Source organism: Canariomyces notabilis (assembly GCF_033297395.1).
Source record: "Canariomyces notabilis strain CBS 508.74 unplaced genomic scaffold N656scaffold_4, whole genome shotgun sequence".
Taxonomy (NCBI): domain Eukaryota; kingdom Fungi; phylum Ascomycota; class Sordariomycetes; order Sordariales; family Chaetomiaceae; genus Canariomyces; species Canariomyces notabilis.
Window position 1 is genome coordinate 460949 of NW_027041826.1, and position 14791 is coordinate 475739.

The 14791-nt window shown below is 56.1% G+C and overlaps 3 protein-coding genes across 3 annotated transcripts; 1 reads left to right on the plus strand and 2 right to left on the minus strand.

Annotated features, from left to right (window-relative positions):
- Positions 1–1331: 1331 nt before the first annotated feature.
- On the minus strand, positions 1332–5813 carry N656DRAFT_787647 (uncharacterized protein; the record flags this gene model as incomplete). Its single annotated transcript, XM_064816626.1, has 3 exons — positions 1332–2487; positions 2539–5052; positions 5116–5813. 3 exons carry the CDS (start codon positions 5811–5813, stop codon positions 1332–1334), a joined length of 4368 nt encoding a protein of 1455 aa, XP_064672660.1.
- A 1293-nt stretch (positions 5814–7106) lies between these two features.
- Positions 7107–10082, plus strand: N656DRAFT_481384 (cobalamin-independent methionine synthase). The gene is made up of 6 exons (XM_064809803.1): positions 7107–7373; positions 7434–7635; positions 7701–8343; positions 8404–9371; positions 9429–9762; positions 9822–10082. Exons 1-6 carry the CDS (start codon positions 7345–7347, stop codon positions 9950–9952), a joined length of 2307 nt encoding a protein of 768 aa, XP_064672661.1. The 5' UTR covers positions 7107–7344; the 3' UTR covers positions 9953–10082.
- Positions 10083–10719: 637 nt separating this feature from the next.
- Positions 10720–14408, minus strand: N656DRAFT_481439 (uncharacterized protein). The gene has a single exon (XM_064809804.1). The coding sequence runs from the start codon at positions 14246–14248 to the stop codon at positions 11033–11035; it is 3216 nt and encodes a 1071-aa protein (XP_064672662.1). The 5' UTR covers positions 14249–14408; the 3' UTR covers positions 10720–11032.
- Positions 14409–14791: the final 383 nt, after the last annotated feature.

Genomic DNA, 14791 nt, shown 5'->3' on the forward strand with positions numbered 1-14791 from the left:
GGGTTGTGCGCCCAACTCTTTAGAGTTGGCCCCTTGAGTGCAGCGAAAGTGGAGCCAACGGGTATTTACTTCATTGCCATAATGGAAGGAGACATGCACTTGTGCAGCAACTACATGCACTCACTTAAGTGACTCCACGCAAGCCATCAAGTCAACTGACTAGCCTCGCCTCCCCGTCGACGTCAAACCACGCAAGCTCAGAACCTAAATAAACCCAAACGACTGATCTCTACTAACCAACAATTAGCGCAGCTGTAGCCAGGGCCAGATGACATATACACATACATACACTAGGTACAGTGCATACATGCCCGGTGGCCAGAAGAAAATCCAGATTCCAGCAATCCGGGGTACATGCCATTGTGCGGCGCTATTACGACGCCACCATACTTGCCATTCACTAGCTCGAGACTAGCATTTACATACATATCGAGTGCAGGTAGGTCAGGTAGTCAGGTTGTTGAGGCTAAGAATAAAGATAGTAAACAATCCCATCATGATTTGACAGTTGCGCATCAGAAAGATTCGTCGAAGGTCCGCTAGGTGATGAAAACAGATCGACGAACGCATGCCGATGGATATGTATTGTACATACATACCTGAACAATACCTACCTAGGATTCTAAGGTAAGTATTGACAGACAATCACCCCAAGCCGCCGGGAGTCCCGGGACCGAGGGTGGGGGATGGGAGGGACCTGAAGGGACGCAAAGGGATCATGATGACACAGACAACAAAACCAAGAAAACCAACAAAAACAACAAGATTGTAACTTGTGCAAGGGATGACCGTTGGAAAAGGGGTCAGGCGCGCGCCCACAATCTCCTTTCATACCTCGGCCCTTTCCTTTCTTCCTCGAGTCAATCTCCTCCCCTCCGGTGGCGGATGAATCACATATATGTCAGGCATCTTACGTCTGTACAGGCACAGGAACTGAGCCCACCACGGGGTGGCACACCGAAAAGCAGCCGCCGTAGGTAAGTACTTTGTCCAGGAGAGTCCGTCTTATCTTTACGGAAAACAAAAACATGGTTTGGTCAGCAGCCCCCGGAGAATGGGTAGAAAAGTATAAAGAAAAAGAGAAGCCAAAGACTATGATACTAAGTAAGCGAAGCTATGGAAGCACGGTAGCACTGGGTAGGGCATACATAGTGATTACCTAAAGTACCCGTATCACTACCGTTGCAACAACGTCTGGCACAATATCCGGAAGTTACATGCAACCTAAACCCCTCTACAACTCTCTAGTACATCCCGCTCTGTTATCACCCTCCGCGCCCGTCTCCTTGGTACATGGCAGCAGGGCGCAGTCAGCCGCATAAAGAAATAAATTAGTCAAGAACACGGCCCGCCACGGCTGCCCCGCTCTTATCTTTCGTGGTCGTCTTCCTGAGGGCTTTGCCGGCTTGAATCTCTCCAAGCAAGCCTGCAGGGCGGCCACCCATAGGAGGAGCCGGCATGTCGCCGACCGCCGGGGGTGGCGGCGGGGGTGGCGGCGCCATCCCGGGAATTGGGGGCGGCGGCGGCGGTGCTGATGGCGCTCCAGCAGCGGGCATCGGCGGAGGAGGAGGCGGCGGTGGGGCGCTCGGACTAGCGCCTGACATCGGGGGAGGAGGAGGAGGCGGAGGTGGTGCAGGCGCTGCTGTTGTGGGCGGCGGTGAAGCCTTCTGCGGCGGCGGCGAGATCGGAGAGCTCACCGGTGGGGACGCGGCAGACTTGTCGCCGGTTGCAGACAGCGGACGAGGGGGTCCCATGGTGCCGAACAACATGGATGCAAGCTGAGCGGCGCTCTGCCCTCCCGGCCTGTCGTCGTCTGACTCCTCATCCTCCTCGTCCTTGTCAGAGCCCCATCCATCATCGTCGACCCGTCTCCGAGATACCGAGATTGACGGGGCAGGCGGCGCACTGGCCTGTGTCATACGGTGGAAAGGGTTGGTAGAGACCTCAGGCTGAGGCGGAAGCGGCGAGGCTACCGGAGGAGCTGGAGCTGCTGGGGCAGGAGGAGCAGCCGGCGCCGATGACGACTCGGAGGACTGCGACATCATCCTAAAGTAGGGGTTGCGGCTCTCCGTCTCGGCAGGAGGGCTAGATGTTACAATCTGCGGAGGAGAGACTACGGGAGCCGGTGGTGGTGTGGGCTTGCGCTCCAGCTCCTGGCTGCCAACCTGGCTGCCGCCCAGAGTCGGTGTCGAGGCTTGAGGAGTGATCTGTTCCGGCCCTTCATCGTCTGAGGAGCTTTCCTCCTCCATGGCCTCGAGTTGCTTGCGGAGTTCTTCCTCTCGCCTACGGGCAGCCTCGATCTCAGCTCGGCGCTGAGCCAGCTTAGCCTCTTGTTGCTTAGCCTCGGCCAATGCTGCCTTCTTCTTTCGCTTTTCTTCCTCCTTTTTCAGCTTGCCCTGGCGAACTTGCTCTTCAAGGGCTTTCAGCCGAGCATCGGCTGCTTCGCGCTCCTTGGCAAGCTCCTCCTCTTGGGCTCTGGCGCGTTCCCTAATTCTAGGTTAGTAATGCTAAGAAGGTCAATGGCTCTCTTAGACTTACTCAAGCTCCCGAGCGGCATTTGCTTGTTCCTCCCGCTCGCGTTCCAAACGCTCTTCCTCTGCCTTCTTAGCAGCGGCCTCTTCCTCGGCCCTTTTGTCTTCCACTTTAGCCGCCTTGCGGCTGGGCGGCGGAGGCGGCTTCCTGGCCTCGGCCTTCGGGCCCTGAACTGTGGGCGGTGGGGCACCTTGTTCTTCGGCAATCCTTGCCTGTCTCTCGGCCTCCCGGCGAGCATCTTCCTCTTCGGCCTGCCGCAGCTTGGCAGCCCGCTCAGCTTTTTCGCGTTCCATCCGCTGCGCCGCCGTCTCTCCCGGCTTGGTTGGCGCCTTGATGCCTAGAGCAGCAAGCCGCTCGGCCATGCGTTGCTCAGCTTGCTGTTTGATGAAGGCCGCTCGCTCCTCAGGTGTCTTGTACGAAGAGTAGGATCCACCCGCCGAAGTAGATGTCGGGGTAGAGGTGCGTGAGACCGTGGAAGGACTTTCCACCCGAGTAACGGGCGATGCCTCGGCCCTGACAGGCTCCTGAGTCGCTCGGCGGCCACCTTGACGATCCTGTGCCCTGACACGCGCGGCACGGCTCGATCGCTGGAGATCGTAGATGAAATCTCGAACCTCGTCTTCGACGCCAAGGCCATCCTCCCAGCGGCGCCGTTCATGCTCGGCCGTAGAATCCTGGCTTCCCTCCTTCAAACTATCTTCAATGCCTCTGGCAAATTCCCGGACGCTATCTTCGACATCCCGGACCATCCGCTCATTGGTCTCCTTCTCGGTTCTCACCTTGATACTCTCCTCCTCAAGCCGCTTCGGTGCGTCCAGATCCTCATTACCCACGTCGATCTTCTTGCCCGTCAGAGCAGCTGCCCTCTGTTGCATCATAGCTTTGGCCCGTGCTTTGAGCCTGTCGGATTCGGTAATAGTACCGCCAGGGCCCGTTCCGATGATGGCAGAGGCACTCCCTGGGTGAGCTTTGGCGTCCCTCAAACGGAAAAGCTCTAGTCTCGCATCCGCAATTGCCTTCTCTGTCTTTCTGACCTGGGATGCTAATTCGGGGATCTTGTCGGTTAGATTCTGCAGCTGGCGCTTGAGGGCCCTCCTCTCAGCTTCGGAATCTCCGCTGATCAGCGAGGCATCGGGATGATTATCAATGTCCTCTTGGATCCTTCTGATGCGACGATAGAGTTCCTCAGCCTCGCGGCGATCGCGCCTGTCAAGTATATCGTCCTCCTCGGCAGTCTTTTCATCGGCAAAATCCATTGCGTCGAGAAGTACCTGCTTCTCCTTGATCTTCTTCCGCAGCTGATCTAACGTCAACTCGTCGTTGGACGTCACGGACGCCGGGGAATCTGGACGAGGCGATGAAGTGCCAACCCTGCGGCGAGCGCTGGATCGGTACCCGACCTCGTCATCATTGTTCTTGAAAACGGTTGCATCCTTACGGCCGCCAGAAGCTCCTCCAGCGCCCCTAAATGAGTGGCTTTTGAGATAGCTGACGCCGGTCTTTTGCGGCAACAAAGCCGCGCCCGAGTTCTTACGGAAATCCGATTCCTGATGGAGCATGTTCTTGATGGTGCCGAGCGATTCACTGAGATTTCTAGTGGAAGGGGGAACTAGCTCAGGGGGCAGTTGGTTAGGGATCGGATAGCCGTTGAGCTTGCGATAGATCAAGTGCATGGCAACAGCAAACTCGTCGAGATCCAGCCTTCCCTTATTCCCATTGTCTGCGAGCGTCCAAATGCGTTCAAGATCAGGTTTGTCTAAGCCGCTCTGGCCAAAGATCTCGATCGCTTGAGCGCCGGCGATGTAACCCTTGTTCAATCCGTCCCATGCGCGGAAAAGAGCATCATATCTTGTCTTCTCATCCTTGGTGATAGCCCAAGGAATCACGGCGTTTCCTTGAAGGCCAGCAGTGGTATAGTTCTGTTGTTCGCGGCCCTGCTGAGGCATCATGCGAGCCTGCAAAGCGTCGATGTTGGGCAGACCGGAAGCTGGCGTGTTGACAAGGCCCCATTGACCGGGCCGTCCGGTTGGTTGAGCATTTAGCGGCGCAACCATACCGCCTGGACCAACATTTGGCGACAGGCTCGAGCCAAATCCCGTCGGCATCGGCGGCATCGGCGGTCGGGGGCCAGTGTAGCCTGTAGCCTGGGGCATCCCCGTTGGCTGCGCCTGGAGGTTTTGGCCCAAGAAGCCAGTCTGTTGAGCAGGAAAACCCGTCATTTGGGCTTGGAGAAGTTGCGAATTGGATGGCTGCGGCTGCGGATGTTGGATCGTGGGAGGGGTCGCAGAGCTTTGCCGAAGGGCGAAATCAGGCGCGTTGACGTTTGGGGTGGAAGCAGATGCAGCCTCTTCGGCAACACTAAAATTGATGATATCCACCATACTAGAGACCTCGTTCTTGATGTTCTCGGGTAAGGTCTGGGGAAGGGTCTTGCCGGTGAGCTTCAGGTTGCAGAGATACATGGCGAGGGCGAATTCTGGGAAATGAAGCTGTCCGGATCTGGTCGTGTCCGCCAGCGTCCTGTTGAAGTACGGTCAGCATGCCAGGGAGCGTAGACATCCTGATCTCCGAATCATCACTCACCAGATGTGAGACAGCGAGTCTCCATCCAACCTAGACCGCAACAAAAGATCTCTCGCCTTTTCTCCTGTCATGGTCGTCTGGCTATCTCCCACGGCCGACTTAAACAGTGTCTCAAATTTGGCCTGATCCTGGGCTGTGATGAACGACAGGCGGATGTTGGGGACCTTATTCGTCTTCTTCGGAGCGGTTGTCTTGGGCTTTGCACTGCTTGCACCTTGGAAAGAGGCGGCCATCTCCTGGAAGCCGGTTGGCTGAGGCTTCACGGGAGTAGGAGGTGCTGCCAATGACTGGGGAGGCGCCTGGGGCGGGGCGCTGGCAAAAGGACTTGGCTGCTGCTGCTGCTGTTGACGCTGCTGTTGGAATTGCTGCTGATACTGTTGCGGAATCGCAGGCATGGGCGGCATTGCGGACTGCATGCCCTGCTGTGGGGTCTGGCTGAAGCCGGTAAACTGCGGCTGGAGCTGCCCGGACCCTTGCGGCGGCTGTAAGCCCGGGTAGCCCGTGTATTGTTGCTGGAGCGGCGCTTGTCCGAAGCCCGTCGGCTGCGGGGCGAAGGGACCCGGCTGCGGTTGTTGTTGCAGTGGTTGACCAGCTCCCAGTCCAGCTCCAGCTCCGGCTCCAAACGAACCGCCATACTGTTGTTGAGGGCCAGGACGCAGGCTGTTCCCGCCGAGGAAGGTGTTGGAGTTCGAATACATGGCGCCTTCGATAACCAAATTGGGTTGGATTTGCGGTCGATTATAGGGAGGAGAAAAGCAGTCAGTCAGTCGGAAAGAGAAACGCGACCGAGTGTCATCGAGGGATGCGGTATAAACCAAGTGAAAGTGGGACGAATAAGTTATTACTCTACTGCAACTCTGTGCGAGAATCTAAGGAGTGATAGGCCGGCCCTCTGAGAATAGGGATGGCGATGACGAGGCCTTGTGCGAGGCTGAAAAGCAGCCAGTTGTCGGCTCTCGTGGCTCCTTGTTCGGTTCTCGATTGAGGAGGGAGGGTTGGGGCACTGCATCCACTGCATCATCCACATGGTTTATTTCCGTTATGTGCATATCAGAGCAATGCAAGTATCCAGCTAAAGCATTGACCCATGAGCTGTTATCGCCTCAGGCCGCAAGATCTATACTTCATGCCTCAGGCAGAAAATATTACTGCAAGCACATGCATGGAAACTCACAGCATAGCGAGGAAGATGCACCTATCGCAACGGAGGACTCAACGTTACGTTCAAGGAGAACGTTAGGGCTCCGACTTTGACCTATCCTGCACCGTCCCGCAGAAGGTCAACGTCTGCACCGTAAACTTCGCTCAATACCTTATGAAAATTTTTGAGTTTCTGATAACCCTCAAACGCCATGACATAGCAGCTTCAATCAAGGCTTTCCGGGTTCAAGTCTTTGTGGATTCCCGGTGTCAACCGACCATGGATGAGCAAGCTGGGAAATCGCTCTCGATGCGGAGGGTTGGGATCTCGTCTTTTTGTGGCTACAGTAGCGGTCGGGATGGTCACATTGAGGGGTCCAGGCTGCAGGGGCAATCATCGGAGCCCGGTCCACGGAGCTTCCCTCCTTTGGGTGGTGCGAAAGAAAAACCCGGTCAGCTCGGTCTCGGTCGCATCATCCGCACGCACAATAACGTTTCCAATAAATTCCATTGATCTAGTTGTGCCCGAGATTGTATTGGTATACGGTCTACGGAGTATTCTGTGCGAAACAGAGTAAATCTGGACACTGGAAATAACGTTACTCGTGTACTTAAGTACGGATAACAGAGCTGTAGTAAGTGATCTCGGAGAGCTGTGACACCGCCATCTTCAAGTCCAAGTCCTAAAGGCTCCGAAAATCTCAGTGTCAGATAGCTGACCCCGCTTAACAAAGTGTCCGTCTCGACGCTTCCTGGTCCCCTTTCCTAAGACGGTGGGGCTCCGAAAGTTGCGGTGGGACTTTAACGCACCCCCCACCCGATCACGGTCTTCGAACAAGCACCCCCCAGCATCCTCCAGAGGTCAAATTCTCCCCCTCCTGCCCCTCGACGCGCCCTTTTGTCCTTTCTCTCTCTCCTCCGCTTTCCTCATTGCTGCCTCCATCCATTTTCACCTTCGAAAAGCCTCACCGGGTTTTACATTGTTCTTTCTTCCTGAGCCAGAGGCAGGCACAGGACACAAAGTCGTCCTCTATACTCCCCCTCCCCCGCATTCACATTTTTTGCGCTCGACCCCTCCCCCGCCTCAAGATGGTCCAGTCATCTGTCTTGGGATTCCCGTAAGTTCAATTGACTTGTTTTTATGGACAATGGAACGATCACTAACCATTCATGCAAAGACGTATGGGAGTCCTTCGGGACCTCAAGAAGGCCAATGAGGCCTATTGGGCCGACAAGATCTCCCAGGCTGATCTCCTCGCCGAGGGCAAGAGGCTGCGTCTCGCCCACTGGAAGATCCAGAAGGATGCTGGCGTTGACATTATCCCCTCCAACGACTTTGCTTTCTACGACCATGTTCTCGACCACATCCAGCTCTTCAATGTAAGTCCTGTCTACCTCCCAATTGCCCTCAATGGCAGCTCTGACTAACCGTTGGCGTTGCAAAGGCTGTCCCCGAACGGTACAGGTCGCAGAAGCTGTCGCCACTCGATGAGTACTTTGCCATGGGCCGTGGTCATCAAAAGGGCGGTGTAGATGTCCCTGCCCTTGAGATGGTCAAGTGGTTCGACTCCAACTACCACTATGTCAAGCCCACCCTGCAGGATAACCAGACCTTTTCCCTTGCTGCCGATCCCAAGCCCGTACGGGAATTCCTCGAGGCCAAGGAGGCTGGCTTCCAAACCAGGCCTGTGCTGCTCGGCCCCGTGTCCTTCCTTGCTCTCGGCAAGGCTGACCGTGGCTCTACCGTCGACCCCATCACTCTCCTTGACAAGCTCGTGCCTGTCTATGTCGAGCTCCTGAAGGCGCTCAAGGCTGCCGGTGCTGAGAGTGTACAAATTGACGAGCCTGTTCTCGTCTTTGATCTCCGGCCCGAGGTCAAGAACGCTTTCAAGCCTGCCTACGAGACCATCGGCAACCTGGGCGATGCTGCCCCGGCCATCGTAATCGCCACGTACTTCGGCGACATTGTCCACAACTTTGACGTCCTCCCTGCTTTTGCCAATGTCCGCGGCCTCCATGTCGACCTTGTCCGCAACCCGGAGCAGCTTGAGCCTGTCATCAAGCAGCTCGGCCCCAAGCAGATCCTCTGTGAGTGACCGCATGTCTTGAACCTCTAGTGACTGAACGTGGACTGACTTGAGCAACTAGCTGCCGGTGTCGTTGACGGCCGAAACATCTGGAAGAACAACTTCCAGAAATCTTTGGGACTGCTGCAGACCGCCATCAAGGCTCTTGGTGAGGACCGCGTCATTGTCGCCACCTCCAGCTCTCTCCTTCACACTCCGCATACCCTGGCCAGCGAGAAGAAGCTTCCGGCCGATGTTTACGAGTGGTTCTCCTTCGCCTGCGAGAAGGTCAAGGAAGTTGCCATCCTCGCCAAGGCCGTGACTGACCCCGAGGCTGTCCGCGCTGAGCTCGACGCCAACGCTGCCGCCATGAAGGCGCGTGCTGAATCCACCCGCACCAACAACCCCCAGGTCAAGGAGCGCCAGGCCCAGGTCACCCCCGAGATGCACAACCGCAAGTCTCCTTTCGATGTCCGGTATGCTCAGCAAAAGACTCACCTTAACCTTCCTCTGTTCCCTACTACCACCATCGGATCCTTCCCTCAGACCAGTGAAATCCGTGTCCAGCGGAACAAGTTCACCAAGGGTGAGATCACGGAGCAGGAGTATGACGAGTTTATCAAGAAGGAGATCGACCTTGCTATCCAAATCCAGGATGAGCTCGGCCTTGACGTCTATGTTCACGGCGAGCCGGAGCGTAACGACATGGTCCAATACTTCGGTGAGCGCCTTGATGGCTACGTCTTCACTACGCACGCCTGGGTCCAGTCGTACGGCTCCCGTTGCGTGCGTCCCCCCATCATTGTCGGCGACATTTCCCGCCCGGCTCCCATGACTGTCAAGGAGTCCAAGTATGCTGCGTCGGTCTCCAAGAAGCCCATGAAGGGCATGCTCACTGGCCCCGTAACCTGCCTTCGGTGGTCTTTCCCTCGTGACGACGTTCATCAGTCTGTTCAGTGCCAGCAGCTTGCTCTGGCTCTTCGTGACGAGGTGATCGACCTCGAGAAGAATGGCATCTTTGTCATTCAGGTGGATGAGCCCGCCCTGCGTGTAAGTCACAGCTCTTATCGTGTTACATCACTAAACCAAAGCTGACAAATCAATCAGGAGGGTCTTCCTCTCAGGAAGGGGCCGGAGCGCGACGCCTACCTGCAATGGGCTGTGAACAGCTTCAAGCTGGCCACCGCCGGCGTTGTTGACTCGACCCAAATCCACTCTCACTTCTGCTACTCGGAGTTCCAGGACTTCTTCTACGCCATCGCCGCGTTGGACGCCGATGTCCTCTCCATCGAGAACTCCAAGTCGGATGCTAAGCTTCTCAAGGTTTTCATTGACGAGGCCTATCCTCGCCACATTGGCCCTGGCGTCTATGATATCCACAGCCCTCGTGTTCCTCCCGAGGCTGAAATGAAGCAGCGCATCCAGGAGATGCTGGCCTATCGTAAGTCCATCCTCGTAAAGCCTGTACCCGGTCCGTCTATACTAACTTAAATAAATCAGTCCGCCCTGAGCAGCTCTGGATCAACCCCGACTGTGGTCTGAAGACCCGCAAGTGGGACGAGGTCAAGGGCGCCCTGACAAACATGGTCAACGCTGCCAAGTACTTCCGCGAGCAGTACACCAAGGCTTAAATGCCTAATCTAATAGCTCGCGAGAGGCATCATCAGTGATGGGTGCCGTATGCTTTTCCGGATTTTTTTCAACAGCATCAGCATTTTGGGGTTCTCTGGCTGGTTATGAAAAAATGTGTAACGATAGATGATACCTCAAGGAGCGCCATTCTCAACTCGGCGTTGGTGGGCAAGGGGGAAATCCGGATCTGGTTCAACAGCATTAGCATAATCGGGAGGGGGTTCGCCATACTCAACACGGCGTTTTGCGGTCACGGGGATGAAAAGGGACTCTACTTTTTTCGGGGGCTCGGTGTTGGTTCAGGGAAACTTGACTTGCCAGTTGAGTCGGTCAGGGGTGCGAACGGCGTTTTCAACATTATGCGGTCTTTGGCCGAAGCCACAGTCTGCCTTCACCAAGCAGCGCGCATGTGAAGTTATAGGCTGGTTTAGAATGTGGGTTGCCACTGGAGAATACCATATTGTATGCATGTAGTGTGATGAGCATAGCATGCTGGGGATAATATGTACATGGTGTCCCAACAATCATCCGTGAATTGGATCTATGCTATATGTTTGTATCTATGCTATATGTGACGATATGCAGTATGCGCCTTTGATGGGATAACCTGTTCCTGACGGTACATCAAGAAACAAGCGGCTAGCGATCCTGCAATAGTGATCTAGGAGTCGAATCTCGAGCTCAGGATAACCATCCGGCGACAAATAAGTATGCACACTGCACAATACGTGGACCGCCGGTCAGGTACTGATGTGCATCTGCAAACGCAAGGAGTATCGTCTATTTGTAGACATTTGAATATTAGACGGGTGTAAGATGAGATGACGGGTACATGACATTCATAACCCTTGCGACAGACTCAGGCTATCTAGGATTATCCTCCAGAGGGGTATACCATTCTATAGCCCTAGAACCTAGAACGAAGTTCGATCACCTTCACAAGCTCTATCGATGCACAAGTCCATGTCCCAACTATTGAAAAACAAATAAATTCGGGGAACGCCCTTCCCTCTCTTGATCTATCTGTACATATTCCCAGTCCGACGGTCTTCGAGACCACGGCAGAATGAGATAACGGTCTACTCGGCCCACCCAAAAACCTCCCCAACGGCCATGGTATTGACCCTGACCCCGGCAAGCGCGACCACTATTACCACAACGTCAACGGCCAGCAGCGCGACGGCGGCCGTCATGAAGCGCGGGCTGAAGACGCGGTACAGCATGAGGTGGCGGCGGAGGTGGCCGGCCCAGAGCATGGTGGCGAGGCTCTCGACGGCGAAGTAGGCGACGAAGGCGCCGAGGGCGCGGCTGACGGACTCGAGCACGCGCTTGCGTTTTGGCCCTGCCTTCCAGAGCACGAGGAGGGGAACGGCCGAGGTGGCAAGGATCTGGCCCGCCAGCGTGTTCAGGGCGACGATGATTGGGGTGTACGGGTAGCGGATGGTGAAGAGCGGGATGAAGGCGCTGTCCCACTGTATCGAGCTCAGCACGGCCTGGTGGCCCGTCTTGAAGAAGTGGAAGGTGCCGAGCACGGCGAGCATGACGGGGCCGATGGGCGAGGTGGAAAGGTTGTTGAGGTCTAGGATCTCAAGAAGGGAGAGGATCTGCCAGATCATGACGCCTAGTGCGCCGGCGCCCATGGGTTTGGAGAGCAAGAAGCACGCGCCGAGAATGTTGAGGGGAAGCAGGAGATACCGCGCGCCGTGGGCGTTGGCGTAGCCCAGAATGGCGACTTGGGCTTTGCCTGGCTGCGAAGGCAGGGCAGAGGTGACGATGGAGACGCAGGGCGGCGCCCAGATAAAGGCTGTTGTGCCGGCTACGAGGGCCAGGCCGAGGACCATCTGGGCGGTATACACGGATATGGTTTTGACTGTCTTGTCCGGTAGGCCGGGGATCCAGTTGCCGTTGTCGGCGGAATCGAGGAGCCAGTAGAGGGCTGACATGAAGAGGCCTGTGCGGAAGACGTAGCCGATCCAGCTTGGGGCTAGGCCCTCGTAGGACCGGGTCTGCTGTAGGTAGGCTTTGATGATAGATGGGAGAATGATGCAGACCAGAAAGGGGATGACCAGCTGCCAGGGCGCTGAGGTCGAAGATGTTGAGGAGGCGTAATACGTCGAGCTGCAGTACGGCATCTGTTCTTCACGACAGAGCTTGGAGAAAGAAGCCAAACGCCCGAGTAGCACGAAGAGGACCGAGTGATAGATGCTCAGGTAACGGTCAGCGAGGGAGGGTAGCCTGAGCGCGGATAGAGCCGTGATAAAGCCAAAGGTTGTCATGAAGAACAGAAGGATCGAGTCCTCCCAGATTGTGTAGGAATTAGAGGCAAAGCCGACAGACTGGCTGATGGTAAAGACTAGGGCCAACCAACCCCAGAGTGTCTTTGGCAAGATATTCCAGGCGGCTATTCTCACATCTGGCATCGAGACCATGACTGTCGCGATGCTGGTGAGGGCGGCAAGAGTGGAACCTCGGTACCAATCACCTTCCCCTGAGACAAACGAGTGGATGACACCGCCGAAGAAGCCAGGCAATGCCCCAAGGAGGGCGGGGGAAACTAGACGCTTGTCAAGGTCTGAAGGCGCTACTTCAGCGTCAGCCTTGACGCCCTGCAGCTCAAGAGTTCTCTCTGCGAGATCCAGCTCTGGATCGTCAATGACATCGTCGTCTCCACCACTGGCAACATAAAGGAGAAGAACAATGACCCCAAGAGCCATGATAACAATACCGGTAATCATATTCTTGAGGTCAAATCTCGCCCACAATTCCTTGCATCGACGCAGCGTCCCTTCCTGGTACGAGGCGAAAGCAGAGAAGACAGCGGCCCAGTCCAGTTTCCCACCCTTGGAGATCAGAGCTTCAGCCTTGTCCCACAGGTCTGCAGGGGAGCCAGGGGCCGAAGACTGTTCGATACCCCGAACGGTAAAATAGGACGTCTGGTACCGCTTGATACCAGCTGCCGTCATCCGCTCCACAGCAGCGAGATTCTCCCATGCGGTGCCGTCAGCACCAGCAAAGGCTTCCTCAATTGGCCGTCCAAGGTTATTGAAAGGGATAGGGATACCCAACAATAGGGCCAGGGTGGGGACGAGATCAATCTGGTTAACCGGGCGGATCTTGGCCGTGGACGGAGGCACGACATACTCGGGCTTCGTCCTGCCAAAGATGCCTTTCGGGGAGTACATCCAAAGAGCAGCCTGAACTTCGTCGTCGCTCTCGCCGCCGTGATCGCCCTTCTCGTCCATGCCATGATCGCCCATCACGACCAGCAGTGTCTTGTCGTCCACAGTCGCGGCCAGGCGGCGAATAAAGTCATCCATCTGGCGCAATTTCTTCGTCATCTCAGGGTGGTTAGGTCCATATCTGTGGCCGGCATGGTCGACACCCAAACAGTGTCCGACGAGGAGGGTCCACTCGTCTTTCCGGCTCATTAGGGGGAAGATGTGCTCCATGACGCCATTATCGACTGTGTGCAAGTCCCAGACATTGAAGCTGTCGTACGCCCTGCTCAGGTTTCCCACAAAGTAGCCAGGAAAGAGGGCCTCCCACGTGTCGTCCCCCAGATGCACAATGCGCTTTCCAGCATCCCGGAGCTGCATAAGAAGATTATCCTCCTCAATTGCCGTGCCCGAGAAGCTGCTGCCCAGGTCGACAAACGTCGGCAGCGTCCCCGTGGTCAAGCCCTTCAACCTCTGCAGCGTCGACGTCGGCGGATCAGCAATGAACGGCCGGAGAAACGCATTCCTCGGCTCCCTCACGGCCGTCTCGTACATGAACGGAAATGCGTTATGGAACGGCGCATTGTCCTCGACGGGCACGGTAAAGTCGTACCGCAGCGCGTCGATGACCACGATCACGGCTCGTTCAAACGTCCTGGGATGCCAGCAGCCGCCGTCGACGGTGCCCTTGCCCGGCCACGCCGGCAGCAGGTGCGGCACGCTCGAATTACCGGTTGGCGGCTCGTCACAACGCGCCTTGTCCTCCAGAACGAGCCTCGTCAGCAGAAACCCGCTGGTGAAGCAGGCAATGCCCACGAGGTGGATGCACGTCATCCAGACCCAGAAGCCCGTCGTCCACAGCCACCGGGCCTGGTAGCCCGCCTTGCGCGCCGCCTCAAGCCGCGCCCTCCTCTGCTCCCGCTCGCTGACTTGTCCACGATCCTCCTTCTCGTCGTCGACATCCTTGCGATCCGCATCCTCAATCTCCTTGGCGCGCTTTGCAGCTGCCCATTGGGCGGCGACGGTTTTGTAGTCGGGTGCGGGCACGGCCTTCTTGGGCGTCGGTTGGGGCGGCGGCATTGTCGGCGAGGACTAAGCAGAGAGCTAAAGGAAAGGAGTGTTAACTGAGGATTCGGGACAGCAGCCTAGGAACCGGGAAAGGCAAGGATCTGACAAAAGGGAAAGGCTGCTGAGTCCAAGAATTAGAGCAAGTTTTCAGCTGCCATTGAACTAGCGAGAATTCAAACAGCAATTGAAGAAATTGAAGGGAAATGCGCCATTTTGAAGCAGATTTGGGCGTTATGTGGGAGTTTGGAGAGGTTTGACATCTCCAGTTCCAAAACGCGCCGCGAAGACACATATCTCCACCGCTGTTGGGTCCCTTGAGGGTCGCTATGACGCATGGGTATCCCTAACCCTCATTCTTCTTTTTACGAAGTAGAGTGTGTTCAACCTCTGCCTGGTACCTTGCCGGATTACCTTGAGGTGAGGAGCATATTGACGAATCGAACTCAATTGCATGTCAGTCGGGAGCTCGCATCATGGCAGCATGTCGTCGTAGAGGAGCCCAGACGCTTCGCCAAGAGCTTCCGCTCTAGCGGGAGCGAGATATGCTCCGTTGAT

Coding starts and splice junctions, on each gene's coding strand:
- N656DRAFT_481384 (XM_064809803.1), top strand. CDS start 7,345: ATGGTCCAGTCATCTGTCTTGGGATTCCC. Junction 9,372..9,428: donor TGGATGAGCCCGCCCTGCGT/GTAAGTCACAGC, acceptor CAAATCAATCAG/GAGGGTCTTCCTCTCAGGAA. Junction 9,763..9,821: donor CCAGGAGATGCTGGCCTATC/GTAAGTCCATCC, acceptor TAAATAAATCAG/TCCGCCCTGAGCAGCTCTGG.
- N656DRAFT_481439 (XM_064809804.1), bottom strand. CDS start 14,248: ATGCCGCCGCCCCAACCGACGCCCAAGAAGGCCGTGCCCGCACCCGAC.